General features: G+C 43.4%; 1 protein-coding gene across 1 annotated transcript; it reads left to right on the forward strand.

Annotated features, from left to right (window-relative positions):
- The first annotated feature begins 737 nt into the window (after nt 1–737).
- Nucleotides 738–11,245, forward strand: pcyt2 (phosphate cytidylyltransferase 2, ethanolamine). Its single transcript, XM_052083350.1, has 12 exons — nt 738–1,032; nt 3,825–3,913; nt 4,363–4,524; nt 4,604–4,755; nt 5,525–5,566; nt 5,676–5,814; nt 7,416–7,498; nt 7,618–7,695; nt 8,956–9,021; nt 9,179–9,244; nt 10,063–10,151; nt 10,257–11,245. The coding sequence occupies exons 1-12, from the start codon at nt 905–907 to the stop codon at nt 10,354–10,356; spliced, it is 1,194 nt and encodes a 397-aa protein (XP_051939310.1). The 5' UTR covers nt 738–904; the 3' UTR covers nt 10,357–11,245.
- The last annotated feature ends 1,723 nt before the right edge of the window (nt 11,246–12,968 follow it).

Genomic DNA, 12,968 nt, shown 5'->3' on the forward strand with positions numbered 1-12,968 from the left:
CCATTCCGATTCACAAGTATGGACTCCGGAAGGGCCATTATGACTGAGAACACATATATAAATGTACTATCATGAAAAAAAAATCTATAACCACCTTTTTTCTTCCTTATCTTGTCCATCGTAATGCCTGGTCCAACTAATGATCGAATTCCCTTATTTTGAAAGGCTTCCATTGGTACAAAAACAAACTGGTGTTAAGTTTCTCGCCTGTTTCACACATCCATTATCCCTCTGTTTGGCAATAAAATGCAATCAAGTACATTCAAAGTCTTTATTGTTGGCAATTTAATTGCCACAACTACTGTACTACAATGTTGCTTTGGGTGAAATCAGTTACTTTGGCAAGCTACTTTTGCCATAAAAACAAAACTGCATTGGGCTTCTTCCCTGTCTCATAGACTACACCGATTTTCAAATGGGAGACCCTTTATGAAAAATATCAATGGCCAAAAATAAATAAATGAAGTTCAAAGTAACCAACAATGGCATTTTTCCTGCAAAGACGACACTCTGGATTAAATGAACGATTTTGCTGGACTTTTCGCAAAAACAAAATGGTGTTGAGTTTCTCACCTGGAGCACATTTTTTACGCAGCTTCCTTATAGGACACCTCGAAACCTGGCTCCAGTGGATGGCTTAACAGTTCTCCCCGTGCAAAATTGTGAAAAACATTGCCATCTACAGGGAAAAATGCGCTTTTGCGGGCTACTTTAATCACGTGATCGATCAGGCGTAGTTGGGGGCGTTGGCTGTTTACGTGACGTCACTGCCCGAGTACAACCAGCCAGCGGGTGTCCTTTACTTGGCATAATCTCCGTGAAAACAAATTCACTCGTGAGTGACTGGATTCGCTATTCTTAGTTTGTACTACAGTCGGGCGGTGTGTGGTAAAAATCCGTCAAAATGATTAAAAACGGCCATCACGACACGGAGGAACAATTTGGGGACGACGGCCGTGGTACTCAGCCGGCAGGGTCAATGCGCAGCCCGGAGAAAAGGAAGCGCGTTGTCCGGCTTTGGTGTGACGGCTGGTAAGATTATAGTTAACCTCACTGCTGTGTTTAACTCCGTGGAATTCATTGAATGCGGATTGTGGGTTTGTCACGTCACAGATGACTAGTCACTACTGTATGCAGATCGTACTCCAGCTATTCAGCATGCTAATGCTAGTCGCTTGGCAATGTCAGCAATTGGAATAATTCTGTTTTGACTGCACAACCGTAAATAACGTAATCTTGACGACTGCATTTGTTCAACTGAGGTCTTAAAAACGTACCATTTATGTGTTTCCTGATCGCATTAGATACGTGTCATGTTATGTAACGTCAGTTCTACGAGTCGAGACAAGAACAGCTTTGTCTGCGGAAACGCACTTTATACTTGAACAACACCGAAAGACAAGCACAATAAATGGGCCATTCCGTGTCATTTCATCCAACGCCCCCCACCTGGCCGTCTCTGAATGTCCTGTAAACATTCGAGTAAAAGACACACTTGTTAATGGGGAAAAAAATCCCAAATATTAGGTCGCCGTTGTCAATATTTTCTCATGAAAAGTCATTGACTGTAGGGTATTTTCAGCGTTTTTTTTTTAGTCATACTCTAAAAAGCCATTTTAATCAGCAATGTCTGGAAAACTATCACGGTAACCTTCAAAGTTTCTCCAGTCAGTATCCCTTATTAATAGCCTCCAAATTTGGAATGTCAGACATGGAACTCAATTATCAAATATGGTACTTAAACTTTTATCAAAATGTGACATGTGAAAATGAACTAGCAAATTTGAAGAGTTGTTGATATAATTCATGGAATTCATTGAACGTGCACTGCGCGTTTTATGTATAAAATTCCTCGTCTCACCACTCGAGTGGTGTCGGTCCTCCATTCAGCTCGGCTCCTCTACCAGAGGCCAGGAAGCTTGAGGGTTCTGCGCAGTATGCTTGCTGTTCCCGGCACTGCGCTTGGGCTGAGATGTCCGATGTTGTTCCCGGGATCTGTTGCAACCACTCATCTAGTTTGGGGGTCACCGACCACCACAGGCACAACTGTCACCTTTACCTTCCAGGCTCTCTCCAGCTCCTCTCTGAGCCCTTGGTATTTCTCGAGTTTCTCGCGTTCCTTCTTCCTTATGTTTCCATCACTTAGGACCGCCACATCCACTACAACGGCTTTCCTCTGCCCTTTATCTATGATCACGATATCTGGTTGGTTCGCCATTACCATCTTGTCAGTCTGGATCTGGAAGTCCCACAGGATTTTCGCTCGGTCATTCTCCACCACCCATTTTGACCGTGGGGTTTCCAGTTCATACTCCGCACAGATGTTTCGGTAGACTATGCCAGCCACCTGGTTATGGCGTTCCATGTAGGCTTTCCCTGCCAGCATCTTACACCCTGCAGTTATGTGTTGGATCGTCTCAGGTGCCTCTTTGCACAACCTACACCTTGGGTCTTGTCTGGTGTGGTATATCTGGGCCTCAATGGCTCTGGTGCTCAGAGCCTGCTCCTGAGCAGCCAGGATGAGTGCCTCTGTGCTGTCCTTCAGGCCAGCCCTCTCTAGCCACTGATAGGACCTCTTGAGATCGGCCACTTCAGTTATGGTCCGGTGGTACATCCCGTGTAGGGGCTTGTCCTCCCATGATGGTCCCTCTTCCAGCGCCTCATCCTCTGTTCCCCATTGTCTGAGACATTCTCTGAGTACGTCATCCGTTGGAGTTTTCTCCTTGGTGTATTCATGGACCTGTATTTAATTGAATACACTTCAAAAGTGTAGCAAATAATCATGAACTTTTATAGCTGGAGCACTCCAGAAATGCTGGGATAGGTGGCAAAAAAAAGGAAGTTGAAGAATGCTCATCAAACACTCGTTTGGAGCATTGTATTGGGAACAGGTGGCTGCCACAATTGAATATAAAAGGAGCTTCCGTAATTTGCTCAGTCATTCACAAGCAAAAATGGGGCAAGGTTCATCTCTTTGTGAACAACGGTGTGAGAAACGTACAATCCGCGATCCATAATATATCGGAAGCTTCAGAGAATCTGGAGAAATCACTGCATAAAAGAAAAAGTGATGTAACATAGTAGTAAACATGACGCTGTCCCAGCATTTTCGGAAAGTGCTGTAGCCATAAAGATCTAAGTTAATGATTAATTGCTAAAAACAAAGTTTATCAGTTTGACCATTAAATATATTGTCTTTGTCGAGTAGCCATCTAAATATTTTTTAAACATTATTTTCAAATCATTGTATTCGGATTTTATTGATGTTTAACAACGTCCCGACTTCATTTGAATTGCATTTCTATTCATACGTTGGATCTCATATGATTGTGAAGGTCTACCTAATGAATTGGCTGATGAAGGGTTTCATGAATCGTTTCATCGATCAGTTAAGTGAAAAAATAAAGCGCCAGGTTAGAGAGCCAATATAAACGTGTCTTGTCTCTAGTCATAACCTTTCTCCCAGTAACCTTTGTCATTCACGTGTGCGACAAGTTATACATAACGGAAGAGCTGAAAACTGACACAAGCAATATGGAAAATCTCAAATGTCCTGGATGCTGTTGCTCTTATTAAAAAAAAAAAAAAAACGAACACCATTTCATGTCAACCTAAAACATCTTGGAGGTGCACAACAAACGTTGAGAGTCGTGTAGTGGTAATCATCAATCAATTCCCAACAATCATTAGAATTTTTATTCGGTGAATTGATCAGTGATCAATGATTCCGCGTCGCGATTAAATTCCCAACTTATAAAAAGCCAGCAAGCAGGTATTTTCTGACAATTTTTCCACGCCATTGTGTTTCTGTGCTTTCTTTGTAGTTATGACATGGTCCACTACGGTCACTCAAATCAACTGCGGCAAGCTAAAGGCATGGGAGATCACCTCATCGTTGGAGTGCATACGGATGGTAAGGAAGGACCCAGCCGACACATTGTGCGCTCTTGTTTCAGTAGTCACTCCTCACATTTGTTAAAACACTCACAATTACAAAGTGCCGCCTTTAACTTTCAGCTACTTTTTGGTGAGCAGGTTTATAATTTGAAGGTCAGCGTAATATTAAAAGAAGCTCTCAGTAAAATAGTGAGTGTCTCTACACCACTGCAAACACAGAAATAAACTGAAATGAAGCTTCTGGACTGAATTAGACTGTGCAAATGACCCTCATGTTGGGTGATTTTCATTTCTGTAATCTGTTAAGCTTTCCCGGCAATGTTTTAAAAAATGGAAATAAAATTAGTGTCTTGCTTCACTCTTTGGCACAGCCTTTTAGATCCAATTGCATTGGTGTGCATTAGTTTCTTGTTTTCTGGCAGTGATAACCGATAGCCGGTATTCTTTGTCTCATGCCGCCAAAAGCGGAAATCTCCAAGCACAAGGGCCCGCCAGTCTTCACTCAGGAAGAGCGCTATAAGATGGTGCGGGCCATCAAGTGGGTGGACGAGATCGTGGAAGGGGCTCCCTACGTCACCACCTTGGAGACTCTGGACAAGTTCAACTGTGACTTCTGTGTGCACGGAGGTAGGAACCGATTGTTAAAAATGCTCCGCATGTTACCAGCTATGACTTTTGCCTGTTTTTTATTTTTATTTTGTAACAGATGACATCACACTGACTGTGGATGGAAAGGACACATATGACGAGGTGAAAAGAGCAGGACGATATCGGGAATGTAAACGCACTCAGGGAGTCTCCACCACAGACCTTGTGGGACGGATGCTTCTCATGACCAAATCACATCATAGCAACCTGGTGAGTTGACGCTTCCACGACCTTATGTTGGATGTTCCGTTGCGTTGTATGACATTGACATCACATGTGAACTAGTAAGAAGGCTTGGGGCAAATCACTTCAACAGCACCGATATGTGCAGCCATTGTCCAATGTATACAAGGATATGTATGAGAGGGCTGGACGATTAACCCCTCCCACCCCCTCCAGCCCGCCCTGACAGCACTTGGTAGCTCCTTCAGCCAGAGACTGTTACACCCGCGCTGCAAGAAGGAGAGATACCGACGCTCGTTCCTACCGACTGCTGTCAGGCTGATGAATAAAAAATAACAATCATAATAATAATAATAATTAAATGATGTGAAGGTAAATTGTAAATAGTACTGCGATTTATCCATTTGTGTTCATATTTAATTGAATTTATTTATTTATTTAATTGAAAGATGTTTGTTGTTGTTTTTTTTCTCTTCTTCTTTCTACATACATTCTTGCTGCTGGAGGCTGTAAATTTCCCCATTGTGGGACAAATAAAGGATATCTTATCTTATCTTAACTCAATTCAACTGTATTTATTGACCCGTTTCAGCTACGTTACGTGAGTGCACGATGACTCCGGCAAAAGTTAATGACTGCCGAGTTGAAGTGGACGGAAAACGGACAACTCTTTCCATTTTTCAATTTCCAATCGAAAGTGAAAAGAGAAAATAATAAGTAGCTGGATATAACCGAATGTTTGCATTCTAATCATTTAGTTCAGAAGATCATACTTCCTTCTAATTATTTTCTACAGGATAATCCTGATTATCAGCAGCATACAGACAATTTTGGGAAGGTACGTAAGTCTCAGTTATTTTTTTTTCTTCCCTCTTAAGTGTGAGTTGTTTAAAAAAAAAAAAGATAATGAGGCTGTCATAATGACAAATTGTGGTCTTGTGTTCAAGGGTCCTAAAGGCCACAGTCCATGGACTGGAGTGTCACAGTTCTTACAGACGTCCCAGAAGATCATCCAGTTTGCCTCGGGGAAGGAGCCTCAACCCGGAGACACCATCATATATGTCGCCGGGGCATTTGACCTCTTCCGTATCCTTACATTGACAAACCAAGCTCCGCATTTCTACTCTGGCCGTGTGTTGTTGACAAACTTTTCAATTGTGTCTCACAGTAGATGCTTTTGATCTCACATTCAGTCATGAATGGCGGAACACACACACCTCAGTAACGCTTTTCTGGTGAAATGATATCTACAGAAAGTAGCCTGGACCCATTGGTACGCTGCTTTGTTACAGTTGCAGCAGTTGTGAAACACCGTACAAATAAAGGGGTTCTGGTTTGTATTACATTTTACTCGCATAACTCAAATTCTCAACTCAAAGATAGGCCAAATACTCCATTAGAAATGTGCTTTTGAATAAGAAGGTGGTATGGACACATTTTTATCTCGTGAGCTCTTTGTAAATGGGGATCATTTTCACAAGGCTGTCTGTACTTCACAAATACATCCATCCATCCATCCATTTTCCAATCCGCTTTATCCTCACAAGGGTCGCCAGCCCCAGCCGTCTTTGGGCAGTAGGCGGTGGGGACACCCTGAACCGGTTGCCAGCCAATCGCAGGGCACACAGAGACGAACAACCATTCACGCTCACAATCACACCTAGGGACAATTTAGAGCAGGGGTGTCGAAACTTTTTGCCAAGGGGGCCAGATTTTATGTGGTAAAATGTCGGGGGGCCGACCTTGGCTGACATTCTTTACATTGAACAACAATATTGTTCAACAAATTTTAGTAAGCCAGTCTGTTTCACATTTCCATTTTTATTTTAATGTCAACAATCTTAAGAATTTCTTTTGGTTCATTTGAAACAGGTATATCACATGCATGGCTTGTTTAACCTTTGACTCGAACAACAGGGAAATGAACAAGCAATACACATATCCACAACTGCAAGGATCATTTGAAATATGACATATCAGTCAATATAAACACGGAGTGATGTCTTGTTAACTCATGAGTGATGCCCTCTAGTGTCTAAATGCTACCTGTATTACTCATTTAGGTAATGCTATTACTCATTTAGCCACTAGAGGGAAGCAGTACTCTATGAAACATCACTCACCAGTCTACGAGACCTCGGTCAATGCAACACGTGTTCCATTGCGCCCAACCTGCGGGCCAGACGGCACTGACTTTATGACAGGGGCCGAGGGCCGGATGAAATTCGACCGTGGGCCGGATTTGGCCCGCGGGCCGGACTTTGGACATGCCTTGTTTAGAGTGTTCAATCAGCCTGCCATGCATGTTTTTGGAACGTGGGAGGAAACTGGATTACCCTGAGAAAACCCACGCAGGCCCGGGGAAAACATGCACACCCAACACAGGAAGGCTCGAGCCCGGATCGAACCCACGGCTGTGAGGTCGACCCGCTAACCACTCGACCACCGGGCTGCCCTTCACAAATGTAAAGAAACATCAATTTGATCTCAATGTCATCTCTTGCCCTTTGCTTGGTCTTTAGCGTAACTGCTCAACTTCCCGGTCATCAAATACAATCCGCCTTTATTTACATAACGCTTTGACAACAGCTGCAGCGGTAACAAAGCACTTTACAGAGCGTTTAACATAAAATGCAACATGATTTTTTTTTCTATTAGTTGTTGCCTTTACTTGTGACTCCTGGCAGACATCGGCCATGTCGACTTCTTAGCAAAAGTCTACAAGCTGGCAGAGAGACCCTATGTCATTGTAGGTCTGCATTTTGATCAGGTATGTCACATGAGGCACATCTCCGCAAACCTAACACATAACAGTGAAAAACATTCTGGGTTTTTTTTTTGGGGGGGGGGTTGATTTATGCCATTCATCAAGCTCTTTATTCTACTCAGGAAGTGAATCGGTACAAGGGAAAGAACTACCCCATCATGAACGTCCACGAGAGGACTCTGAGCGTCCTGGCCTGTCGGGTAATGGCACGGACACACGCGTGTGCTACACTCATCAATGTGTTACTTGGTCAGTGGTGTTCAGTGTCGTAAGTCCAACTTGGCTATAGGTCAGCCATCCTTCTCCAGCATCTGTACTCAAATCACACCAGCTTTCCATGAGCACAACTCACAACATCTCCTACTTTATGGATTCATTCATTCCTTTTAAAAGCATTAAGCTCATGTGTGCTACCAAGAGTGTTTGATGACGAGACTTAGAGGTAAGATCGGGTCATAAAATCCAGCCCGACCTGACCCGCGGGTATTAAAGCCCGACCCGAGCCCGACCAATTAACTTGATTTGCCGGCCCGAGCCCGAAGCAAACCCGTAATGTCATATTTTATTTGTGAGGACTCGGGAGTAGGAGGGGTGATTTCTATTACAAATTAAAGCCTATCTTTTGTAACGAAATCAAAATTTAACAAGACTGTGTAAACATTCACATCTTTTATATTTCTATTTCTGCAGAGGGTACATTAATTATGTATTAATTAATAATAATTAATTGTGTTGTGTTATTTTGACTTCAAAATGGCGCCGCGTGAGTGGCTGCCTTTCCAGCAGCCCCTATATTTTGTTGTTCTACTTCCTTTCATAACATTGCTGCTGTGAATCGGGAATTTCTCCATTGCGAGACTAATAAAGGTTTTCTTATCTTAACCGACAATTTTCCATCATTGTCGGATTTTTCTTAAGAGTTGACGGGGAAAATTGAAGGCTGCCCGTCATTTTGACGGGTTGAAAATTGGGCCATATACCACAGCAGCAGTACGTCCTTAACTCATTCACTCCCAAAGACGTTTTTAAACGTCTTTTCAGACTTGGTCCAGAATTGGCCGGTACTGAGTGAGTTAAGAATCTAGTCACTTGAGAGAGAAGCAGAGAGACAAAGAAGAACAATGATGGGTGGATAATAGACAGAGACATGAAGGAGTTCTTTGAATTGTCATTGCACGAGTTTAGTACAGTACGCGTTGTGATGAGGCGACTTCTGTTTTTTTTTTGCGAACCGCCGTCTCTCGTGGCCAAAACTATTCACGGCGTCGAAATGCCTCAGTGCACTGTGACGTTTGGGTAGCAACATCACAGTGCGTTGTTATCCATTTAGTTTTTCAAAAAGTCAGCGAGAGAGAAGCCCGACCCGACCTGAAGCAATGATTGACATTTTAGGCTCGGGCTTCAGACCTTGCCTCTAATGAGACTCCGAGTGTGTGACAGTTGTCTCTCCGTGTGCGCAGTATGTTTCCGAAGTGGTGATCGGTGCGCCCTATGCGGTGACGAGAGACCTGCTGGATCATTTCAAGGTAGGTGGCGAGTTTTTACAGTTTTCAAATGTTAATCAGAGAAATCCATCTATGTATGTGAGTTTAGTCAGTGTTGGAATGAAAATCTTTTTTTGTTTTTTCTCTTTGGGATTTTGGAGGCACTTATTTCAAATAATTTAATCTGAATTATTTGCAGGTGGACCTGGTTTGTCATGGCAAGACAAAAGTATTTCAAGACAAGGATGGGTCGGACCCCTATGCAGTGAGTACAGATTTATTTGGAATTTTGTTATTCGTTATCATTAAAAGGAAATATGGTTGTATACGACGGAGTAGATCAATGAGTGACATCCGTCTGTGAACTGAGACACGACCTTATTCATTCAAATCGACCCACGTATGTTAAAATTCTTAACGCATGAATGCAGAAGTTCAAATTACTGATTCAAACGGAACGAATCAGAAATGAAACTCATGCAAAGCAAAAATGCACTTCTCTGGACTCCTTTTTTGGGGTGCGCTTTTGACAACAGAAAAGTGTATTCACCATTGTTAGACTGTTTTTTCAGTCTACACGCAAATGTCAAAAATCTTTGTTGTATTTGCTGTTTTCGAATCTAATTCTGGGGGCGGCCCGGTAGCACGTCGACTTCACAGTGTAGAGGTACCGGGTTCAATTCCAGCACCGGCCTCCCTGTGTGGAGTTTGCATGTTCTCCCCGGGCCTGCGTGGGTTTTCTCCGGGTGCTCCGGTTTTCTCCCACGTTCCAAAAACATGCATTGTAGGCTGATTGAACACTCTAATTTGTCCCTAGGTGTGAGTGTTAGCGCGGATGGTTGTTCGTCTCTGTGTGCCCTGTGATTGGCTGGCAAGTGGTTCAGGGTGTCCTCTGCATACCGCCCGAAGACGGCTGGGATAGGCTCCAGCAGCCCGCGCGACCCTTGTGAGGATTAAGCGGTTCGGAAAATGAATGAATGAATCTAATTCTGATCGGTCAGTCCAAATGGCACGGCTCGGTTCAAGACTGTAGGTCCTTCACGGTGGTAGACCACTGTAACATTGTGTGTCTTTTCGCCCCAGGAACCCAAGAGGAGAGGGATCTTTCGGACCATTGATAGTGCAAACAGTCTCACCACCGATGATATCGTACAGAGGATCATTGAAAACAGGTCATGCCTTAAATCGCTTGCTTCTCTTGGTCTTTTCCGTCTGCGTGTATTTGGCTCCAGCGCCAAGGTCCTCTTATCCCTAACGGTCACCGTCCTCCTGGGCAGGCTGCAGTTTGAAGCCAGGAACCAGAAGAAGGAGGCCAAGGAAATGGCGGTGATCGAGGCCTTGAAGAAGAAAGAGGAGCAGAGTGAAATGGCGCACTAAAGAAATGGGACGCCGATTGCTCCGATGTACTGGCTCTGCTACGTGAGTGAGCTTGAACCAGGGTGGAAGATCCACGCTCTCTCTCAACAATCTGCCGCTGCAATTGAATGCAGCTGGTTACAGACACTTGTTTGGGTGCGAAATCCTGGTTTGTGTCTCTTTGCTTCTAGGTAGGCTTCTTTCTGTGCTCCGCTTCAGACTTGGTTTGGCCCGTTTTTAAGCGCAATATCTTAAACCTCAATCGTGTGTTCATTCGTTCCTGTAATTGCACAGCACATTCCACAGGATGGGGTATACAGGTAGTATGTTAAAGCTCTTACTTATAGGAAAAAATATAACTTATCATTTCTGTTGGAATTTTAAATGGGTTTTTACAAATCTTTTCAACTTGTTGTTTTTCAGGTTTGTTTTTAACATAAGAATAATAAGGGATTTAACATTTTAAATAGTCTTATGAACTGGATCTTCAACCACTACTCGGTTACCTGAAGAGATGCGTGTATGTGTGCGGTCTAAATGCAGAATTAAAAGAATATTGTTTGGCTTTTTAGACAAGTGGCGCTTCATTCTTAAGGCTATAGCAAATATCGGGGAAGTATGTTAAACTAATTCTAATGTTGGCTCCATGTCTTCCCAGTTTTTTTCAATGCTGTGGGATATGTGCTTTAGAAAATGTCTTATTTCATTTTTGGAGACTGAGAACTAAAATATTTTTCATGTAGTTTGCAACTTCAAGGTTTTGCGTGTTCCAATGACAGAACAATGCAAATTCTTTGTCAGACAATATATTTCTGAAGTGCGCCTGTGGGAAGGAAATAAATATATAATGGGATTACTCAAATATTTTCAATAATTATTATATGATGTAATAAACCTGCTATATAGCAAAGAGTCTTCTTATAAATTACCTTGAGTGAAAATAAATTCCATTGTGCTGCCAGGGATTAAAAAAATAAAAATCTCGGGCCCCTGTCAGTCATGGGCCCTTTGAGTCGCCATCAATTTCCATTCCCTTACAGCAACCCCTCTGATGACAGAGCTCTTTGTGCATTAGCGTGCATCACGGCCAATTGAGTCCATGAAATGAGGTCACGGCTGCTCCAAACTTGCCAAATGTGATGGGTGCGGTCCAGCACCGTCTGCTGCAGAAAAGTGCAAACCGTCAGCCTCATTATGAGAACAAAGAGCCGTGGAAAAGCTCATGTCACAAGAATGGGATGACCCGGCTGAGGGATACCAGAAGCCTGACGTTGTAAAGCCCTTCTGTTTGTCGGTTAACACCGCACCGCACTCAAGCCGTAAGTACTCCTTGATGGCAAAAACAGCTGAAGCTTTGGTCACTAATATGTCGAATTCAGTGAGGAAATTGTAAAATAAACAAACATTCATATTTCTGTAGTGTGTGTTGAAACTTTCATATGAAAGATTCATATCTTGTTTTTGTCTAGTATTTTTTTTCTCACGTCTGTGACTGAGCAGAGATGACTGACTTGATTGATGTCTTATCTCACCAAGCTGTTGAAAGCTTCAAATATTGGCACTTTCCTGAAGAACTGAGCGCTGGGGATGTACCGAAGGGCGCCAAAAGGGAGAGAAGAGTTATGAAGATTCTAAGGGCCTGTGAAAGAGAATCCCCACAGGCACCACTGGATTTTAGTGCAAGTCTACCTAATGATGTTGGCCAGGGGCGTGCAAAATAAGTCTAACTGGCTCAATACTTCCATGATCCCTCCCATTGAGCATTTACTGTACCCTATCAAGAATCCTGTTGCAATACTTGGCAAATTAAAATTGTATTCATGTATCAAATTTTTTTAAATGGTTAATTGATCTACTGATACCATGTCATGGTACAGCCGCCTCACTTCCATGCAAGCAGTGTTGGTGTAATTCCCACTCGGCAAATACCAGTGATGGGAGGAAAACGATTAACACCGTTTCTGCATGGGGACTATCTAGGGACTGGTCCACAGCAGTCTGTCACCTGAGGTAAACTCGTAGCCTCCATCTAATCTATAACTCTGAACATAAGAACTATAGAAAATGGATAAACAATTTTACAATCGTACCAAGGGTGGTCCAGTGGTTAACGCATTGACTTCACAGTGCAGTGATTGTGGCTTTGATCCTGTCTCTGGCCTTCCTGTGTGGCGTTTGCATGTTCTTCCCGTGCATGCGTGGGTTTTCTGCGGGTACTCTGGTTTCCTCCCACATTCCAAAAACATGCATGGCAGGCTGATTGGATGCTCTGAATTGTCCTTAAGTGTGAGTTTGAGCGCGGATGGTTGTTTGTCTCTGTGTGCCCTGCGATTGGCTGGCAACCAGTTCAGGGTGTCCCCCGCCAACTGCCCGGAGATGGCTGGGATAGGCTCCAGCACCCGCCGCGACCCTTGTGAGGATAAAGCGGACACATTACATTATGTCCCTCATATATGCCTGAGGCCAGGGGTCTCAAACTCAGTTCCCGGAGAGCCGCTGTCCTGCATGTTTTCCAAGTCTCCCTGTTGCAACACACCTGATTCAAATGAACAGGTTCAATGTCAGACCTTGCTGATGATCTGATCATTTGAATCAGCTGTGTTGCAACAATTAGACTTGGAAAACATGCAGGA

The sequence above is a fragment of the Hippocampus zosterae genome, chromosome 13 (genome assembly GCF_025434085.1).
Source record: "Hippocampus zosterae strain Florida chromosome 13, ASM2543408v3, whole genome shotgun sequence".
NCBI classification, from domain to species: Eukaryota; Metazoa; Chordata; class Actinopteri; order Syngnathiformes; family Syngnathidae; genus Hippocampus; species Hippocampus zosterae.

Excerpts from the sequence above, each read along its gene's own strand:
- pcyt2 (XM_052083350.1), top strand. The coding sequence starts at position 905 with ATGATTAAAAACGGCCATCACGACACGGAGGAACAATTTGGGGACGAC. Across the intron at positions 1,033-3,824 it reads CGGCTTTGGTGTGACGGCTG|TTATGACATGGTCCACTACG; the intron begins GTAAGATTATAG and ends CTTTCTTTGTAG. Across the intron at positions 10,152-10,256 it reads CAGAGGATCATTGAAAACAG|GCTGCAGTTTGAAGCCAGGA; the intron begins GTCATGCCTTAA and ends CCTCCTGGGCAG.